The sequence below is a fragment of the Mesoplodon densirostris genome, chromosome 6 (genome assembly GCF_025265405.1).
Source record: "Mesoplodon densirostris isolate mMesDen1 chromosome 6, mMesDen1 primary haplotype, whole genome shotgun sequence".
NCBI lineage: Eukaryota > Metazoa > Chordata > Mammalia > Artiodactyla > Ziphiidae > Mesoplodon > Mesoplodon densirostris.
In genome coordinates this window covers 10,852,398-10,867,937 of record NC_082666.1, presented here as the reverse complement: position 1 = coordinate 10,867,937, position 15,540 = coordinate 10,852,398, and the positions used below count along the sequence as shown (strand labels likewise).

Here is a 15,540-nt window from a genome sequence, read left to right as displayed (position 1 = left end):
GCATGATCCCACTTATATGACGTATCAAAAGTTGTCAAACTCTTAGAAGCGGAAAGTAGAATGGTGGTTGCCAGGGACTTGGGGGAGGACGAAATGAGGAGTTGCTGTTCAACAGGTATAAAGTTTCAGTGATAAGATTAAGAAGTTCTAGAGATCTGCTGTACGGAATGTGCATATAGTTGACACTACTGTACTGTACACTTAACAATTTGTTAAGGAGGTGTATCTCCTGTTACATGTTTTTTACCACACAAAAAAAGAGCAGCTATGAATGGAGACCGAAATAAATTAATTTGCAAGAGACACATATGACTTGAATAAATGAATAAAAATGTTTGATTTAAAAAAGAGAATGAATGCAGCACACACCCCCACACCTGAGTGCATATGTGTACCAAGCTCATGTGACAGAAGGCCCTCCCATACATCATCAGTGTATGTCTCAAACCAACTCTGAATTCCTGTCTTTCTCTCATTCCCTCACATTCAATTGGATAAATCCTATCAATTTTACCTATTAAACATTTCTTGAATCTATTTCCTCTCTTCAATCTGCACTATCACTGTCCTACTTGAAACCACACTGTCTGTATCTCTCGCCTGGACTTCTGTAAAACCCTTTTAACTGCTTTTTCTCTGCCACCAGTTTCACTGACCCTTACCCAGCTCCTCATAAACAATTTACATTGCTAGAATGATCTTTCCAAAATGTAAATGTGACCATATCCCTCTTTCTACTTAAAACCTTTTAGTAGTTGCCTCTTGGTCTACCCCCATAATTCCTGAATCATGGTCCCTGCCCACTAGGGTACTGAAGGATTCACTTCATGGGTTGTAAGCAGATCCAATTCTCTATCATGATGAAGTTCTTCTGCTGGCCAAGTAAGAACAAGTGATGCAGGCTGGCCCCACAAAGGCTTTACTGAAGGAGCTATAATCAAAGTTAGTTGAAGGCCACTTTTTAGAGAACTGATTCCAAACTCAAGGAATCTGCCTTATCTCCTGCCACTTCACAACATGTGCCCAGTGCTCTAGCCTGAGTGAATGAACTCCTTGCCATTCCTTGAAGATTCCTTTTACAGTCTATTCTGTCTAGCAGGAATAAAAGATGTTTGGGTTTCCACCCCTTCTCAACATAGCTAATTCTTCCTTTTCCTTGAAGACTCAGTTCAAACTTTATCTTCTCCAGGAAGCCTTTCCTGAGTGTCTTCAGTCCTCAACCATGGCTCTGGTCCAAACAGAAAAGAAGCCCCTTCTTTCTGTACTCCCTGGGCAACCTCTGTTATCACCCACTGTATTATGATGTCCGTTTACGTATCTGTCTTTCCCACTACACTGAATTTACAGTACAGGGGGCCTGGTACAGAGTAAGTAATACTGAGTAAATGTTTGTGGGACTGAATGGGTATTACCTTCCCTACTTTACAAACAGGCAATCAAGGAACTTTCTGCTGAAATATCTTTAGTGACACTGAACAGCAAAGTAGTCTTGCTGATTTCTGCCAGACTAAGTAACTACAACCTTAAGTGACTGACATAAAAAGTCCTCTGGGAAATTCCCTGGTGGTCCAGTGGTTAGGACTCTGTGCTCTCACTGCGGAGGGCCTGGGTTCAATTCCTGGTCAGGGAACTAAGATCCCATAAGCCGCATGGCGTGGCCAAAAAAAAAAAAAAAAAAAATCCTCTGGATGCTTTAGAACCAGAATTGGATTCATCTTCTGTAAAAATCCTTAGGAAGAGTTGAGGCATCACAAGTGGAGCTTTAACCATTATCTTATATATTTAAGATTTTCAAAGCACTTTCATATCCAGGCTCTAAAGCAGTTTTACAGGAATGAAAGTAAAGATGGCTCCCCCTAGCAGCAGATAAGAGGATCAAGGTGAGCAGCTACAGGAGCATCTGGAGGCCTGAGCTTTCAGGGTAGATCACAAAGAGTAAGACCTAGAACTCACCTGGACGGGCCCAATGCTCTTATTCCGGCCTCCAGGCATGCCATCTTCTCTGATTGCTGGAAGGAAACATAAGTTAAGACAGTAAGAAGCATGCCCACAGAAGTCTAGGCACAAAAAGAGAACTTATTTGGCCAAAAGCATAAGGTAGTAATTGGTGAAGCTAAGATTAAAACACCGATCTTTCTGGACCCAAAGCACATATTCTTTCCATCATCCCAGGCTAGCTCATAGGCAGCAGATACTTTTGGGCCCCCAAGGCACTGTATACACACTACACACACTGTATACATTCAATATGCTCAACAAAGATGACAGCATTATTAACAGTCCTACAGTTAAATATCCCACCAAGATAATGCATTTGAAGGCCTTGATAAATTCAACGGGGCAGGGGGCGGGGAGATAAAAAGAATACTCCCATTTTAAAATAAAATATTTTTTATTTCTAGTTTAGGTTTGAGACTAATTTGCAGGATGAGGAAAACAGGTTTTTTGGTTTTTTTGTTTTTTAATGACTCAGAACTTTGACCTCACTGGCTCTTTTCTACAATGGCAGTCAGTAGAGTTCCCTTGCAGTTGATTTCCCACTCATGTAATTCAACAAAAAGCAGCTATTTAGCATTTCCTAACTATAAAAAGCAGACTTTAAATAGTACCAGCCTCATTAAGAATAACCACTACTAACACTGTTACCATCATTGTTTACAGAGCACTTAATACAGGGGCACAGACAAGGAACCCCTGATTTGCAATTACAGAAGGGTTCTGGTGTCTGGCAAAGCTTTCTGGAAAACATAACTTCTGAACCGAGTCTTAAAGGATAAATATGATTTATGCAGACGGGAAAAGGGTGCTCCAGGTTGAGTGGACAGTATACAGAAAAGCTTCAAGTTGAAAGTAAGCATGGAGTGTTCTTTCTGGGAATTTCCAAGTGATTCAGTCTGGCTGAAGCATGTGTGTGTGTGTGTGTGTGTGAGAGAGAGAGAGAGAGAGAGAGAGAGAGAGAGAGAGAGAGAGAGAGAGGGAGGGAGGGAGGGAGGGAGGGAGGGGTGGGCGGGGAGAGAGAGAGAGAGGGAGAGAGAGAGGTGGGGGGGGAGAGGCGGGGAGGGAGAAAGGGAGAGAGGGAGACAGAGGAAGAGGGAGACAGAGGGAGAGAAGAGTAGCAAGAGATAAGGCTGAAGAGGCCAACTGCGGCCAGATCATAGAGAGCCTTGGACGCCAGGCTAAGAGTATGGACTTCAGCAGAGGAGCCTGAGGATAAGATGGAATGCAGGGGAGGATGTGGTCATGTTGGCATATTTGAAAAATCTTTGTGATGGCAACTGTGGAAGGTGGCTTGGAGAGGGTAATATTAACAGAGAAGTAATGGCATCATGTGAGAGTAAGCTTTGCTGTAATACACCTGGCTCCAAAAAAATTAACACGAACAATCTGTAAAGTCCTTAGGGCGGGGCCGGTTGCCTCAAAAGCTAAGGGCTCCAAGTCTAACAGTTACCTGTGGTAACTGAAAGGCTGACAGGAAGCTCATTTTCCTTAAAGCAGCCATTATTCTTAGTCTTAGAAGATTACACACTCAGAATTAGACAAGCTTGAGTCTAAATCCAGTTTCTGCCAGGTCTGTGTAATTACAGACAAGTTTTTTTCATCTCTCTGAACTTCAGTTTACTTAAGAATAAAGAGGGCTATTGGAACCTGTCTTATGGGGTATTGTGAAGATAATATATAATTTAGCGAAAGCACCAAGCATAGGGCCTGGCATATGAAGTAGGAGGTAACAGTCTGCTTTACAAGGCTGCTGCGAATTTGGGTCAAGAAACATAGACAGCTAGATATATATTATCTAGATGCATGCTGGTTGTTGTCTAGAAGCTCTCTTTCAACCTTATTTCAAGTTCTAAACATCCTTAAAATTCCTCCTCTGCTGTTCCAGGGTCAATGACAGTCTTCAGGTACTCATATTTCCAATACTGGTATCTCACACGTCTTTGCTTCAGCTCACAGGTACACAACAAACGTCTGTCACTGGCAGATAGAACACTGAACATTTCTCACTTGATACTTCACTCTCAGTGTCTTGGAGGTGAGGAAGGAACTCAACTTGCTTTCCTTTTTGTTTAAAGGGCCACAAATCTTAAAGATTTACATCTTGCCAATTTCACCTTCTGATATTTAAAAGCTTGTGTTGTCCCTCAACCTCACCTGGAGTAAGAAACTCCTATACGTGTGAGATAGTATCATGGGTAAAATTAACCCATGAGGATAGTATTAGTATTATCACTCCCACTGAACAGATGACTCTAATGCTCAGAAAAATGAAGTATTTTGCTTAGGGTAATAGAAACTAAATATCAGAATCCGACTATCAGATTAAGACCAACCTTCTTTCCACCACTACAATTTCCTGAAGAGTGTGTGCATCCCATTGGAGAAACATAATTTTAGGTGGTGCTTAAACTCTTAAATATACATTTATCCTAATGTGCATTAAAAATACTGATTTTCCATTCACTGAAGTGATAAAAATTCCATTTGAAAATTAACTTTGATTTTTTCAAAAGATAATTTAAAGAAGAACATAAACAACTGGTTTAATCAGAGATGGTAACATCTGTTAAGACGGCATGATACTGCCTGAGGTGTGGGCAGCAATACCACATGTCACAGTGCCTCTGTTAAGAATCTGGATCATATTTTAAAACTTATATTCAGATACATGAGATTGCATTTGATCCTCACAACAACCTTAAGAAGTATACACATTATTATTATCCTATGCAGTTTAGACACGAGGAAACGAAAGCTCAAAGAGGAAAAGCGACTTGCTCAAGGTTATTCAGTGAAGAACTGACAGAGTTGGGATTTCAATTTAGGTCTTCTGATTCTAAAGTTGTGCTTGTTCCTTGATGCTACACTGAGCTAAGAGCAAGTTTTTCAGCAGGGCTGAGAGTCTTCTGGTAGTGAAATTATTAAAACAAAACAACAGAACAAAGGGCTTCTGGGTATAGGATCACAGGAACGGTTCTGTTGCACCTCTCGTCTAAGCCTAAGAGAATGGCACCAGCTATGGTTCTTCTATCTACTCAGAAGAAGCACAAATACTTTTTCTGCTCTAGAACTCATGTACCTAATATTCCTCACTTGCTTAGGCCTGGGTAGCCAACCAAACCCAGAAACCAGAAAGGTAGAAAGACACAAAGCTAACTACCATCAAAGCGCTGTTCAAAATCCACTGGTGCTTCCCTGTGGTCTATGCGCTAATTAAATACAAGCTCCCTAGCTTGGCATTCAAGATCCTCTGTGATCTGGTTCTTATGGAACTCTCCATCCTCATCTTTAGCCAAAAATGTTACACTGTACCTATAGAGAACTACTTGTTAGTTCTTGAAAATGCCATGCTGTTTTACAACACAGTTTTGCCTCTGCACGTGTTGCTGCCTCTACTGAGAAAGAAACTTCACAGTGGAAAAGTCTAACACCACCACGTTACCCAAGTGACACCACCTTAACTCAGTGACTCAAGTTAAAATGACCAATAATGGGACAAACTTATACCATGTGCTCTAGATAGGATGCACTAAAAGGACACAACATTGCTTTTGTGGCATTCTTGCCAAAACTGCATAACCGCAATCTAATTGTGAGGAAAGTGACAAACCCAAATTGAGGGACGGTCTACAAAATAAATGATTTGTTTTCTTAAAAATTGACAATGTTATTAAAGACAAGAAAAGAATGAGGAACTACTTCAGATAAAAGGAGATTAAAGAGACCTAAGAACTAAATATAATGTGTGATTTTGGATTGGCTCCTAGATTAGAAAATAGAAATTGCTACAAAGGACACTGGGGTAACAAGTGAAATTTAAATATGGTCTGCAATTAGTTAATAGTATTATGTCATGTTAAATTTCCTGATTTTGATAATAGTGCTGTGGTTATGTTAGAAGGAAAGGGGAATGAAATCTGTAACTTACTCCCAAATAGCTAAGAACACACACACGGAAGAAGAGAGAAGGACAGAAGGGGGAGTCATTTTTACAAAGCTCTTTAAGTTTGTAAGGAGCTTGAACTTCTATTCCTTCAAGATTCTGCTCAAATATTATCTCTCCCTGAGATTTCTCGGTGCTCCATTTTTATCCTGGTAAAGTGATACGGCAATGCCACAGGATCAGTCTCAACAATGTCATTCTACAAACACCAACCTCCTCCAAGCTTTCCTTAACCTTTTCACTTTTGAACTAGTTATCTAGCAAGTTATGAGACAACAAAGTTATGGGAATTTTAAGTATTTTCGCATAATTACTTAACTGATATGAATTCCCCATGTGGCTCAGTGTAGCTTCCTCTTGCCTCTGATGATTTTAACAATATTTCCCCCATCCCACTTCCTACCCTGCCCGCCCCCACAACCACAGTCAATTCATCAAACCAGGAAGCATCCTACACTAATTGGGACACAAGAGAAAAGTAGGACTTGGTCACGGCCAGTGAGGGGACCACTGTCTAATAATGGGGGCAGCGGGGGAAACAGACAAGTACACAGACAAAGAGCACAAGGTGATCAGCGCTATGCAGAGAGCAAAAAAGGGTGATGGAAGCACAAAAGGGTTATGTGGTGGGGGGTGGTGTCAGAGAAGACGTCTTAGAGGATGTTACAAATAAAAGCTGAGTCTAGAAAGAAAAGTATATATAGTCAGGTGAAGAAGAGTGGGTAGAACATTCCAGGAAGATGAAACCAAATGTGCAAAGCCCCCAAAACATGAAATATCCCTGAGTTCTTGGAGAACTGGATTATGTGGGAAGAGCAGCAGAGGGAGAGGGAAGGGATGCCAGAGGCCTTGAGAATCATGCTGAGGAGCCCGACTTTACCTAAAGACTGCAAGATGTGTGAGGAGGATGTATTTCGGGGGTATTGGGGTAGTAGTGGGGATGGACAGAAAGGGCCCAGCCTCTACTCACCACCCTTATTTAAATCTCCCTCATTGCTTTGCTAATTAATTTCCTGACCAGCCAAGTTCAAGGTCTGAAAAGATATCTATGTCCAGAGATGGGGGGCATGGGTTGACTGTAGGCTCACACATGACAGCTGTATTTTTTTTTTTTTTTTTGCGGTACGCAGGCCTCTCACTGCTGTGGCCTCTCCCGTTGCAGAGCACAGGCTCCGGACGCGCAGGCTCAGCGGCCATGGCTCACGGGCCCAGCCGCTCCGCGGCATGTGGGATCTTCCCAGACCGGGGCACGAACCCGTGGTCCCCTGCATCGGCAGGCGGACTCTCAACCACCGCGCCACCAGGGAAGCCCAACAGCTGTATTTTTTAACAGTTAATTTTTAAAACTCTGAGGCTAAGTTTAGATTTATAGAACAATTGCAAAAACAGTACAGAGAATTCCCGTATACTCTACACCCAGCTTCCCCTTCTGTTAACTAAGCTTACACAGCCATAGATCATTCATCAAAACTAGAAAATTAACTTTGGTAGAACACTATTCACCAAAGACTTTATTCATATTTTCCCAGTTCTATTAATGTCCTTTTTCTGTTCCAGAATCCAATCCAGGATCTCACAATGCATGTAGCTGTTATGTTTCCATAGTCTCCTCCAATCTGTGACAGTTGCTTAGTCTTTCCTTATCTTCTGGAGAGTATTTTGTAGAATGCCAGTTATTTTGAAGAATATTGCTCAATTTGGGCTTGTATGTATTCTCATGATGAGACTGGGGATAAATCTATCCATCCCTGTGTGTGTATATGTATATGTGTGCCCTTCTTAGTGATCATATCAGGGGGTACATGATGTCAATGTAAACACACTGATGTTACTCTTGACCCTTTGGCTAAAGTGATATCTGTCAGAATTCTCTACTGAAATGTACTATTTTTCTCTTTGTAATTACTAAATATTCTGAGACTATTCTAAATATTCTGTTTCTGTTTAAACCCATGCTCTCTTTTTTTAGCATCCATCAGTGGATCTTGCCTATAGCAACTACTATGGTGTTCTAATGGTGATTTTCTATTTCCCTCATTTTTTCTACACTTACTAGAATTCCTCTGTAAGGAAGAATAATCATTCCTCTATTTATTCAGTTCATTTTATCAGTATGAACTCATGGATATTTTATTCTTTGGGTTGTAAACTAATATATATATATATATATATATATATATATATATATATATATATATATATATATAATTCTTTGGGTGAAAAACTAATATAAACTAACATATATCTAAATATCTATATCTATAGCACCTTCTAACTTTCCGGCACCACAAGATGCTCCAGACTCATCTTATATATTCCCTGACTCAGCCCTAAAATCAACCAGTTCTCCAAGGACTCCTGATTCCTTTTATTGATATTTAGAAACCAAGATATGGACGCTAGGTGTGCTCGTTACTATTGGGGGTGTCACTGCTTCTAGCCCTTCTCAATAGCTGAGCTAGGAAATATATGTATGTATACCAACTCATCTATCTACACACACATCTATATTTTTTAATCTATCTAAACATGAGTCCATATTAAAATAACCTCTGACTCCAATCTAGCACCAGAGGTTTCATTCTAGCCTTCCCCTTTCCTGATTTATAACTTCCTTCCCTGATGTGAGAAACCCAACTCTCATTATCAACAGTATTATTTCCTTATTTGTTCAACCCTAGTATACAAACAAAGTAGTGAAAGAATTCCTAAACCATAACTTTGAGAGAACCAAATTTATAAACCAGAGTGCTGTTTGTATACAGTTCTTTTTGTCTTCAGTTTTAACAGTATACAGTCAAAACACTATTTTCCAGCTCTTCTTCCTCGTTCCCTTCAGTGTGGCTATGTGATTTATTTGTAATATTAGACTCATTTGCTATATGCTACAGTCTCTCTCCACCCCACCCTCCCACCATACTGGTTGCTTTAAAAAATTTATATACAGTGAAATTCACTTCTTTTGTGGTGCTTAGTTCTATAGCTTTCGACAGATGCATAAAATTATGTGTCAAACACCATAGTTCCATCACCCCAAAAATACTCCAGTGGCAACTGCAATTTTAATTCTGCTTTCTCAGCACCAACCAGGAGGTGGCAGGGTTTCTCTCTGAGACGCAGCCTTCACCATGCAACTGAGCCTGTCTGCTCTGCATGCAAATGGGCCTAGGAAGGCAGCTCTAGATCCCTCACACCTCATGTGTCATCTTCTCCTGGCTATGGTTAGAGGGGTTATGTTGGGTAAGCTTCTTCCTCCCTGGAAGAGGCAAGTTTGGCTGAAAGCCTCAGAATCTCACACTCTTGATTGAATAAGCAGGACGATTCATCAGAGAGAGTAGTCAAGAAAGCAACTCATAAATATGCTTTGATAAAATACTCTCAGTGAAGGCAACAAAGGAAGATGAGAAAACTGGAGACCAAAACCAAGTCAGATGACCAGACTCTCTCTTCGAGACATTACTTGGAAAAAAAAAAAAAAAAGACATTACTTGGTGGCTTGTAAGGATTTCTGCAGCAGTAAACTGATAGTGGGGAAGGGAGAGGATTTCTAGGTAGCGGAAGGAACCTAGCACAGGCAGGACAGTGCAAGGCATGCTTGAGGTACAGTAAATTCTGGACAAATGAGGTTAGAAACATAGACAGGGGACAAAGATGGTAACAGTTTAAATGTCCTATTAAATGTTTTTATCACTCAGTAAATATAGCACATTTCAACATGCAACTAGTTATCCCATACGGTAGACATGTGAAGCAGTGTGTTGTCCATGTGGTTAGGTACAAGTTTTGCTTGATTAATAACAAATTACATTTTAAAAATTATTAACTGTCAATACAACAACCACTAATCCAACTACTTGTAAGTCATTGTATCTCCCTAAGCTGCCTCTGTAAACTGAGGATAATAGTTAACAATAGGGTTGTTGTGTGTATTTAATGAGATAATGCATAGAAAGTATACAAGACTTTTTGGTACACACAATGCTCAGTAAATATTAGTATTGTAAGTAAATTATAAATGACCTATATTTACCTAAATGCCCTTCTATATCTCTCTTAACTCTCTTCGTAATAGGCAAGTTTTCAAAAAATTCTTATTATCCCATACACAATTTAAAAAACCAGTCTGGGGCCTCCCTGGTGGCGCAAGTGGTTGAGAGTCCGCCTGCCGATGCAGGGGATACGGGTTCGTGCCCCGGTCTGGGAGGATCCCATATGCCGCGGAGCGGCTGGGCCCGTGGGCCATGGCCGCTGAGCCTGCGCGTCCGGAGCCTGCGCGTCTGGAGCCTGTGCTCCGCAACGGGGGAGGCCACAGCAGTGAGAGGCCCGCATACCGCAAAAAAAAAAAAAAAAAAAAAAAAACCAGTCTGAAGTGTCTGCTACAAAACCAACTTGAACAATTCATTAAATCTGACTAATCCCCACCCCATACTACTACTATGAGCTCTTAATACCTTGCTGGGTATTTTATGTACACAGTCATATTTAATCCTCTACAGAGCTCTGAAAGTTAAGTATTATCATACCATTTTAAAGGTAAGATTTAGCATCAGAGACATAAAGCAAACTGCCCAAGGTCACCGAGCTAGTCTGTCACCAACCTCTGCCCTCCTGAGCCTCTATTCTTTTACTGAACTATACTGCACCACTCTCCACCCTCCATAAGAATACTCCTAAAGTTCTGACATTGGCCCTCTTTCTCTTCTGTATCCAAGTTCTCTCTTTGGGTGATTTCTACCCACTAACAAAACTTTACCACCTCTATGCCAATAGCTCCACAAACTCCTACTTGTAAGCAGGACTTTTCACCTCAGTTCCAATCCAATGGACATCTATGTGTGTGTCCTTCTCAGGTACTTCAAATTCAGCACCTACCAAGGCCAACATTTTGCCCCATTCTTTTATTAATTAATTTACTATTTATTTTTATTATTATTATTATTTTTGCGGTACGCGGGCCTCTCACTGCTGTGGCCTCTCCCGTTGCGGAGCACAGTCTCCGGATGCGCAGGCTCAGCGGCCATGGCTCACGGGCACAGCCATTCCACGGCATGTGGGATCTTCCCGGACCGGGGCACGAACCCGTGTCCCCTACATCGGCAGACGGACTCTCAACCACTGCGCCACCAGGGAAGCCCCAATTAATTTAATATTAATTCGAATTACCAGCTTCAACCTCTGGTACTGCCCAATACTCAGTATGTCACCAACTCCCATCAGGTGAGTTTCTCCTGCATCTCCCCATCTGTGCCATTACTTTCCCCACCTCTCCTTCAGATCCTTCATACCTTTCTTGTGGACTCTTCTAAATACTTTCTAGGTGTTTTTTCTTCTTCCCCCACCCCAATCCATTCTGCAGAGCTGCCCTCTGGATTAACCCCCTTAGAATATTGGTTTATTCATGTCGTCTTAGGCTAATGGCTCTTGGAAAACTTTCCAATAAATCCCAAATTCTTCACCAACCTGGATGCAGATTTCTGAGTATGCCCAACCTGAGTATGCCATGCTTGTACCAAACAAAATGATAACACATTCAGGGGACCTACTGCCTTCCTGCCGTTTCATATAAAATTCCTGCTTCCTTTCATCATGCTCTGAAAAAAGAATTAGTGGAGTATATTAATCCTAGTTAGTGCCTGATTGTTAACTGGAGTCTTGTCATATGGACCCTGTGCATTCATTCGCACAGGATCCTTAACATCTCACCAGTCCTTTCTCCCACCTAATCTGGGAGATCCCTGTAGGCAGAGTCATTTTGGGGTTATGAGTACACAGTACAAGTGCAGGCTTGGGAAATGAATAACTCCAAGGCTTAATGGCTGACACTAAAGATAAAGTGATGGGTGAAGGGTGGGTAGCAGAGCCGCAAGCACCACTCACCCTTCCGGTTCATCCCCATCTGGAGGCATTTGAGCAGGCGGCAGTACTGGCACCTGTTCCTCTGCTTCCGAGACATGACACAGTTCTTGTCACGACTGCACCGATATACCCGCTTGTTGCAAATGCTCCGCTTGAAAAACCCTTTGCAACCCTCACAGGAGATGATTCCATAGTGCAAGCCTGTGGCGCGGTCCCCACAAATGAGACAGGTTCGTTGTTCAGCCCGATCATCTGGAACAGAAACTGAACATATGCAAGTTAGAACACAGTGGAAATAATGGCTTTAAGCCTGCAGATCTAAAATTAGCAACCCTGGATAGACCCAGAACATTACCCTCTCCAGGCTAACTGGCAAAGAGGTGGCATCTTTAAAACCCTTGTTGTAGGAGCAGACTCCTGCATCTACCTGTAGATACCGCAAACATAGCCTAACTAAAAAAAGAACTCACATTCCTTCCTCTGAGTTTCATCATCACTTGGACCAGTAACCAAGTCAGAAACCTGGAAGGTATCTTTGACTCCTCTTTCTCCCTTACCTTCTTTAGCAACAGCCCATCACTTCTACCCTGTAGGAAGGTGGTAAGGATTACTTATCATGTATGTAAGTGCCCAGCATATGGTATACACCCAATAAATGATAGTTATAATTAATAACAAGTGAAGAAGCTTCCATGCCCAGCTAAGCCATCCACGCATCCAACAGATATATACTGAGCAACTATTCTCTTCTAGTCACTGTTGTAAGGCATGGATACAGCAATGAATAAAAGACCCTGGTGAAGCTTACATTCCAGCAGAACATCTACTCTGTGTCCAGGCCCTGTACTAGGTATTGGGTATTCAGAAATAAATCATCATAATACCCATAGTCAAGGAACTCACTGTCTAGCAACAAACAAGTTAGTCAAAGCAGAAATTCAGGCTGGAATATAGCTCTTCACTTCCTCTTCCCTCAAATTCCACTTTGGACCAAGCAACTGCCAAAGAACAGGCATATGACAAAAAAAAGCGCCTTGGTGAACTATGTCAGACCTTGGTAGCGGGTCCAAGAAACCTCCAGCAGAGAAAGACAAATATCATATTATATTACTTACATAGAAAACAACTTTCTGGTTGCCAAAGGGGAAAGGGAGGGAGGGATAAACTGGGAATCTGGGATTAACAGATACATACTACTAAATATAAAATAGATAACAAGGACCTACTGTGTAGCACAGAGAACTATATTCATTGTCTTGTAATAACCTATAATGGAAAAGAATCTAAATATGTACATAACCAAATCACTCTGCTGTACACCTGAACACTGTAAATCAACTATTTACCTCAATTAAAAAAACAAAAAGGAAAAAAGAAACCTCCTGGAAAGATTCTGATCTGTGCCAAGCACCTAACACATGTTATTGTGCTGAATCATCATAACAAACCTAAGTGAGGTACCCTTATTTTACAGCTGAGGAAACTCATGAAGCTCATGAGGTAATATCACTCTTCAACAGTCACCCATCTAGTAAGAAAGGGAGCTAGGGCTGGAACCCCCAAAGTCTATATACCTAACAAACATACTCAGTGGCCACGGCAAGGCAAATCTATCCATTCTACGCAGGTAAGTCAGGCCCTTCCCTTGGGAAACACACACACACACACACACACACACACACACACACACACAGAGCTAAAAAAAAAGCCAAGGTCTCCCTTTGTAAATGAACAAACAGAAAGAAGCAAACTGTCCCAAATGGTGCTCGTCCAGATGTCAGAGATTTCTGCACCTCCGATCCTTATAAAGGACTTGAAGGGTATTTAAAGCATGTTTACATTCATCATCTCACTTGTACCAAGACCAGGGCATGGATTATTTTTATCTTATAGATATGGCAAAGAAAATTCGGTGAGCACCAATCGTGTACCATGCAATGTTCAAGAAGTTTTTACTGTCTTATTTATTCATCTCAGTGACTGTGAGAGGTATCTTTATCCCCATATTACAGAATCAAGAATCTTAAGAGTTAAGAAAGGGCCTTAGAAATTGGTTCCAACAGACCTTTACCTGAGGCATGAAATGAACTCCCTCTAGGATATTCCAAGACAAGGGGTTGTAACTCTACTTGCACATATCCAGTGACTCAATAAGGCACTTCATTCCATTCATTCCGTTTTAGATAGTTTTAATGGTTCAAAAGCTTTTCTTTACACTGAGCCAAAGTCTATTAACCTGAAGCTTTCCTCATTGCCCTGAGTTACGTGCTCACGGGCAAAAAATAAATGTATAACCTAGCCTAGTTCATATATCAACCATTCAGAGATTTAAAGATAAGTGGGGTTCCTAACTGTGAATTTTTCTTCTCCCATTTTTTTTTTTTTTTTTTTTTTTTTTTTTGGCGGTACGTGGGCCTCTCACTGTTGTGGCCTCTCCTGTTGCGGAGCACAGGCTCCGGACACGCAGGCTCAGCGGCCATGGCTCACGGGCCCAGCCGCTCCGCGGCATGTGGGATCTTCCCGGACCAGGGCACAAACCCATATCCCCTGCATCAGCAGGCGGACTCTCAACCACTGCGCCACCAGGGAAGCCCCCTCCCATTTCTTATTCTTAATCATATAGTATCAAAATTTCTTATAAAACAAAGTATCCAGAACTAAATGGTTTGATTTTCTTAATTTAAGACTCAATTAGTTTTGTTCATGCATCTGCAGCTATCAACACCAGTATATACATAGTATTTTATAATTATCGATGCTATGCTATAAAAATGCTACACATTTTATAATGGGAAAAAAATGAAGCTTAAAGAGGTAAGGAAATTTAATTGGTTATATAATCAGGAGTGGAACTGAAATTAGAATTCAAGATTTTCTGATTCTGAGACTGCTGTATTTCCAATCCCCCCCTACATTTAATTCACATCTGGTTCACAGACATCTAAATCCTGAAGTATTTATCACATATAACATTAACGCATGTCTTTCTTATTCCATTCTTGGGAAGGGTAGGATTTCTAAACCCAAGGGTAGGACTTTACACTTGTCTTTGATCAAATTTATCTTTATATAAGAAATTCTATGTGTCATTCTGGTCTATGGAACTCCCTGGGGATCCAGTCCTGCCACCCAGTATATTAGTTATTTCTCACTCCTCCTCCTTTTCTCTAATATTGTATGGTCAATATTAGATCATTTTCATTTCCAACCTTAAAACAATATTCAACAGAAATGTGGCCTCAGGCAAGCTGTTGGAGCCCCTTTTCAATCTGACTTAACCAAATTAACCAGCTGGAAACAGTTGTTCAACTAGTTTTTTCTGTTAATTAGGCCAGACATTTCTCTACCTTATACATAAGGATATCATGTTATACGCCTCACTGAAATTTCAGATTCATTACATCTACAGTATTCTTTGACTAGTGAGCCTAACAACACAAAGGAGATGTTCATAACCATTCAGCACTCTTAATCTATTCAATGTTCTTAATCTGTTAGTCTACCTGAAAATATAACGGGAAAAAAATCAGGCAAATAAGCACTTCAAAGTAGAGACTATGGGAACATAGCCAATATTTTGTAATAATTTTAAATGGAGTATAATCTACAAAAATATTGAATCGCTATGTTGTACACTTGAAACTAATATTGTAAATCAACCATACTTCAATTAAAAAAATATATATATAAAACAACACCACCAACAGAAACAATAGCAACAAAAACAAAGTAGAAACTATGGC

The 15,540-nt window shown here is 40.9% G+C and overlaps 1 protein-coding gene across 2 annotated transcripts in view; it reads right to left on the bottom strand.

The window, feature by feature from the left end:
- NR6A1 (nuclear receptor subfamily 6 group A member 1) overlaps window positions 1–15,540 on the bottom strand; it is a 210,273-nt gene that overhangs the window by 22,846 nt on the left and 171,887 nt on the right. For both annotated transcript variants that reach the window (XM_060100703.1, XM_060100704.1), the window contains exons 3-4: window positions 11,819–12,061; window positions 1,954–2,009 (exon numbers count right to left, since the gene is read on the bottom strand). In XM_060100703.1, the coding sequence (XP_059956686.1) occupies window positions 1,954–2,009; window positions 11,819–12,061 (299 nt within the window). The remainder of the gene's footprint in view (window positions 1–1,953; window positions 2,010–11,818; window positions 12,062–15,540) is intronic.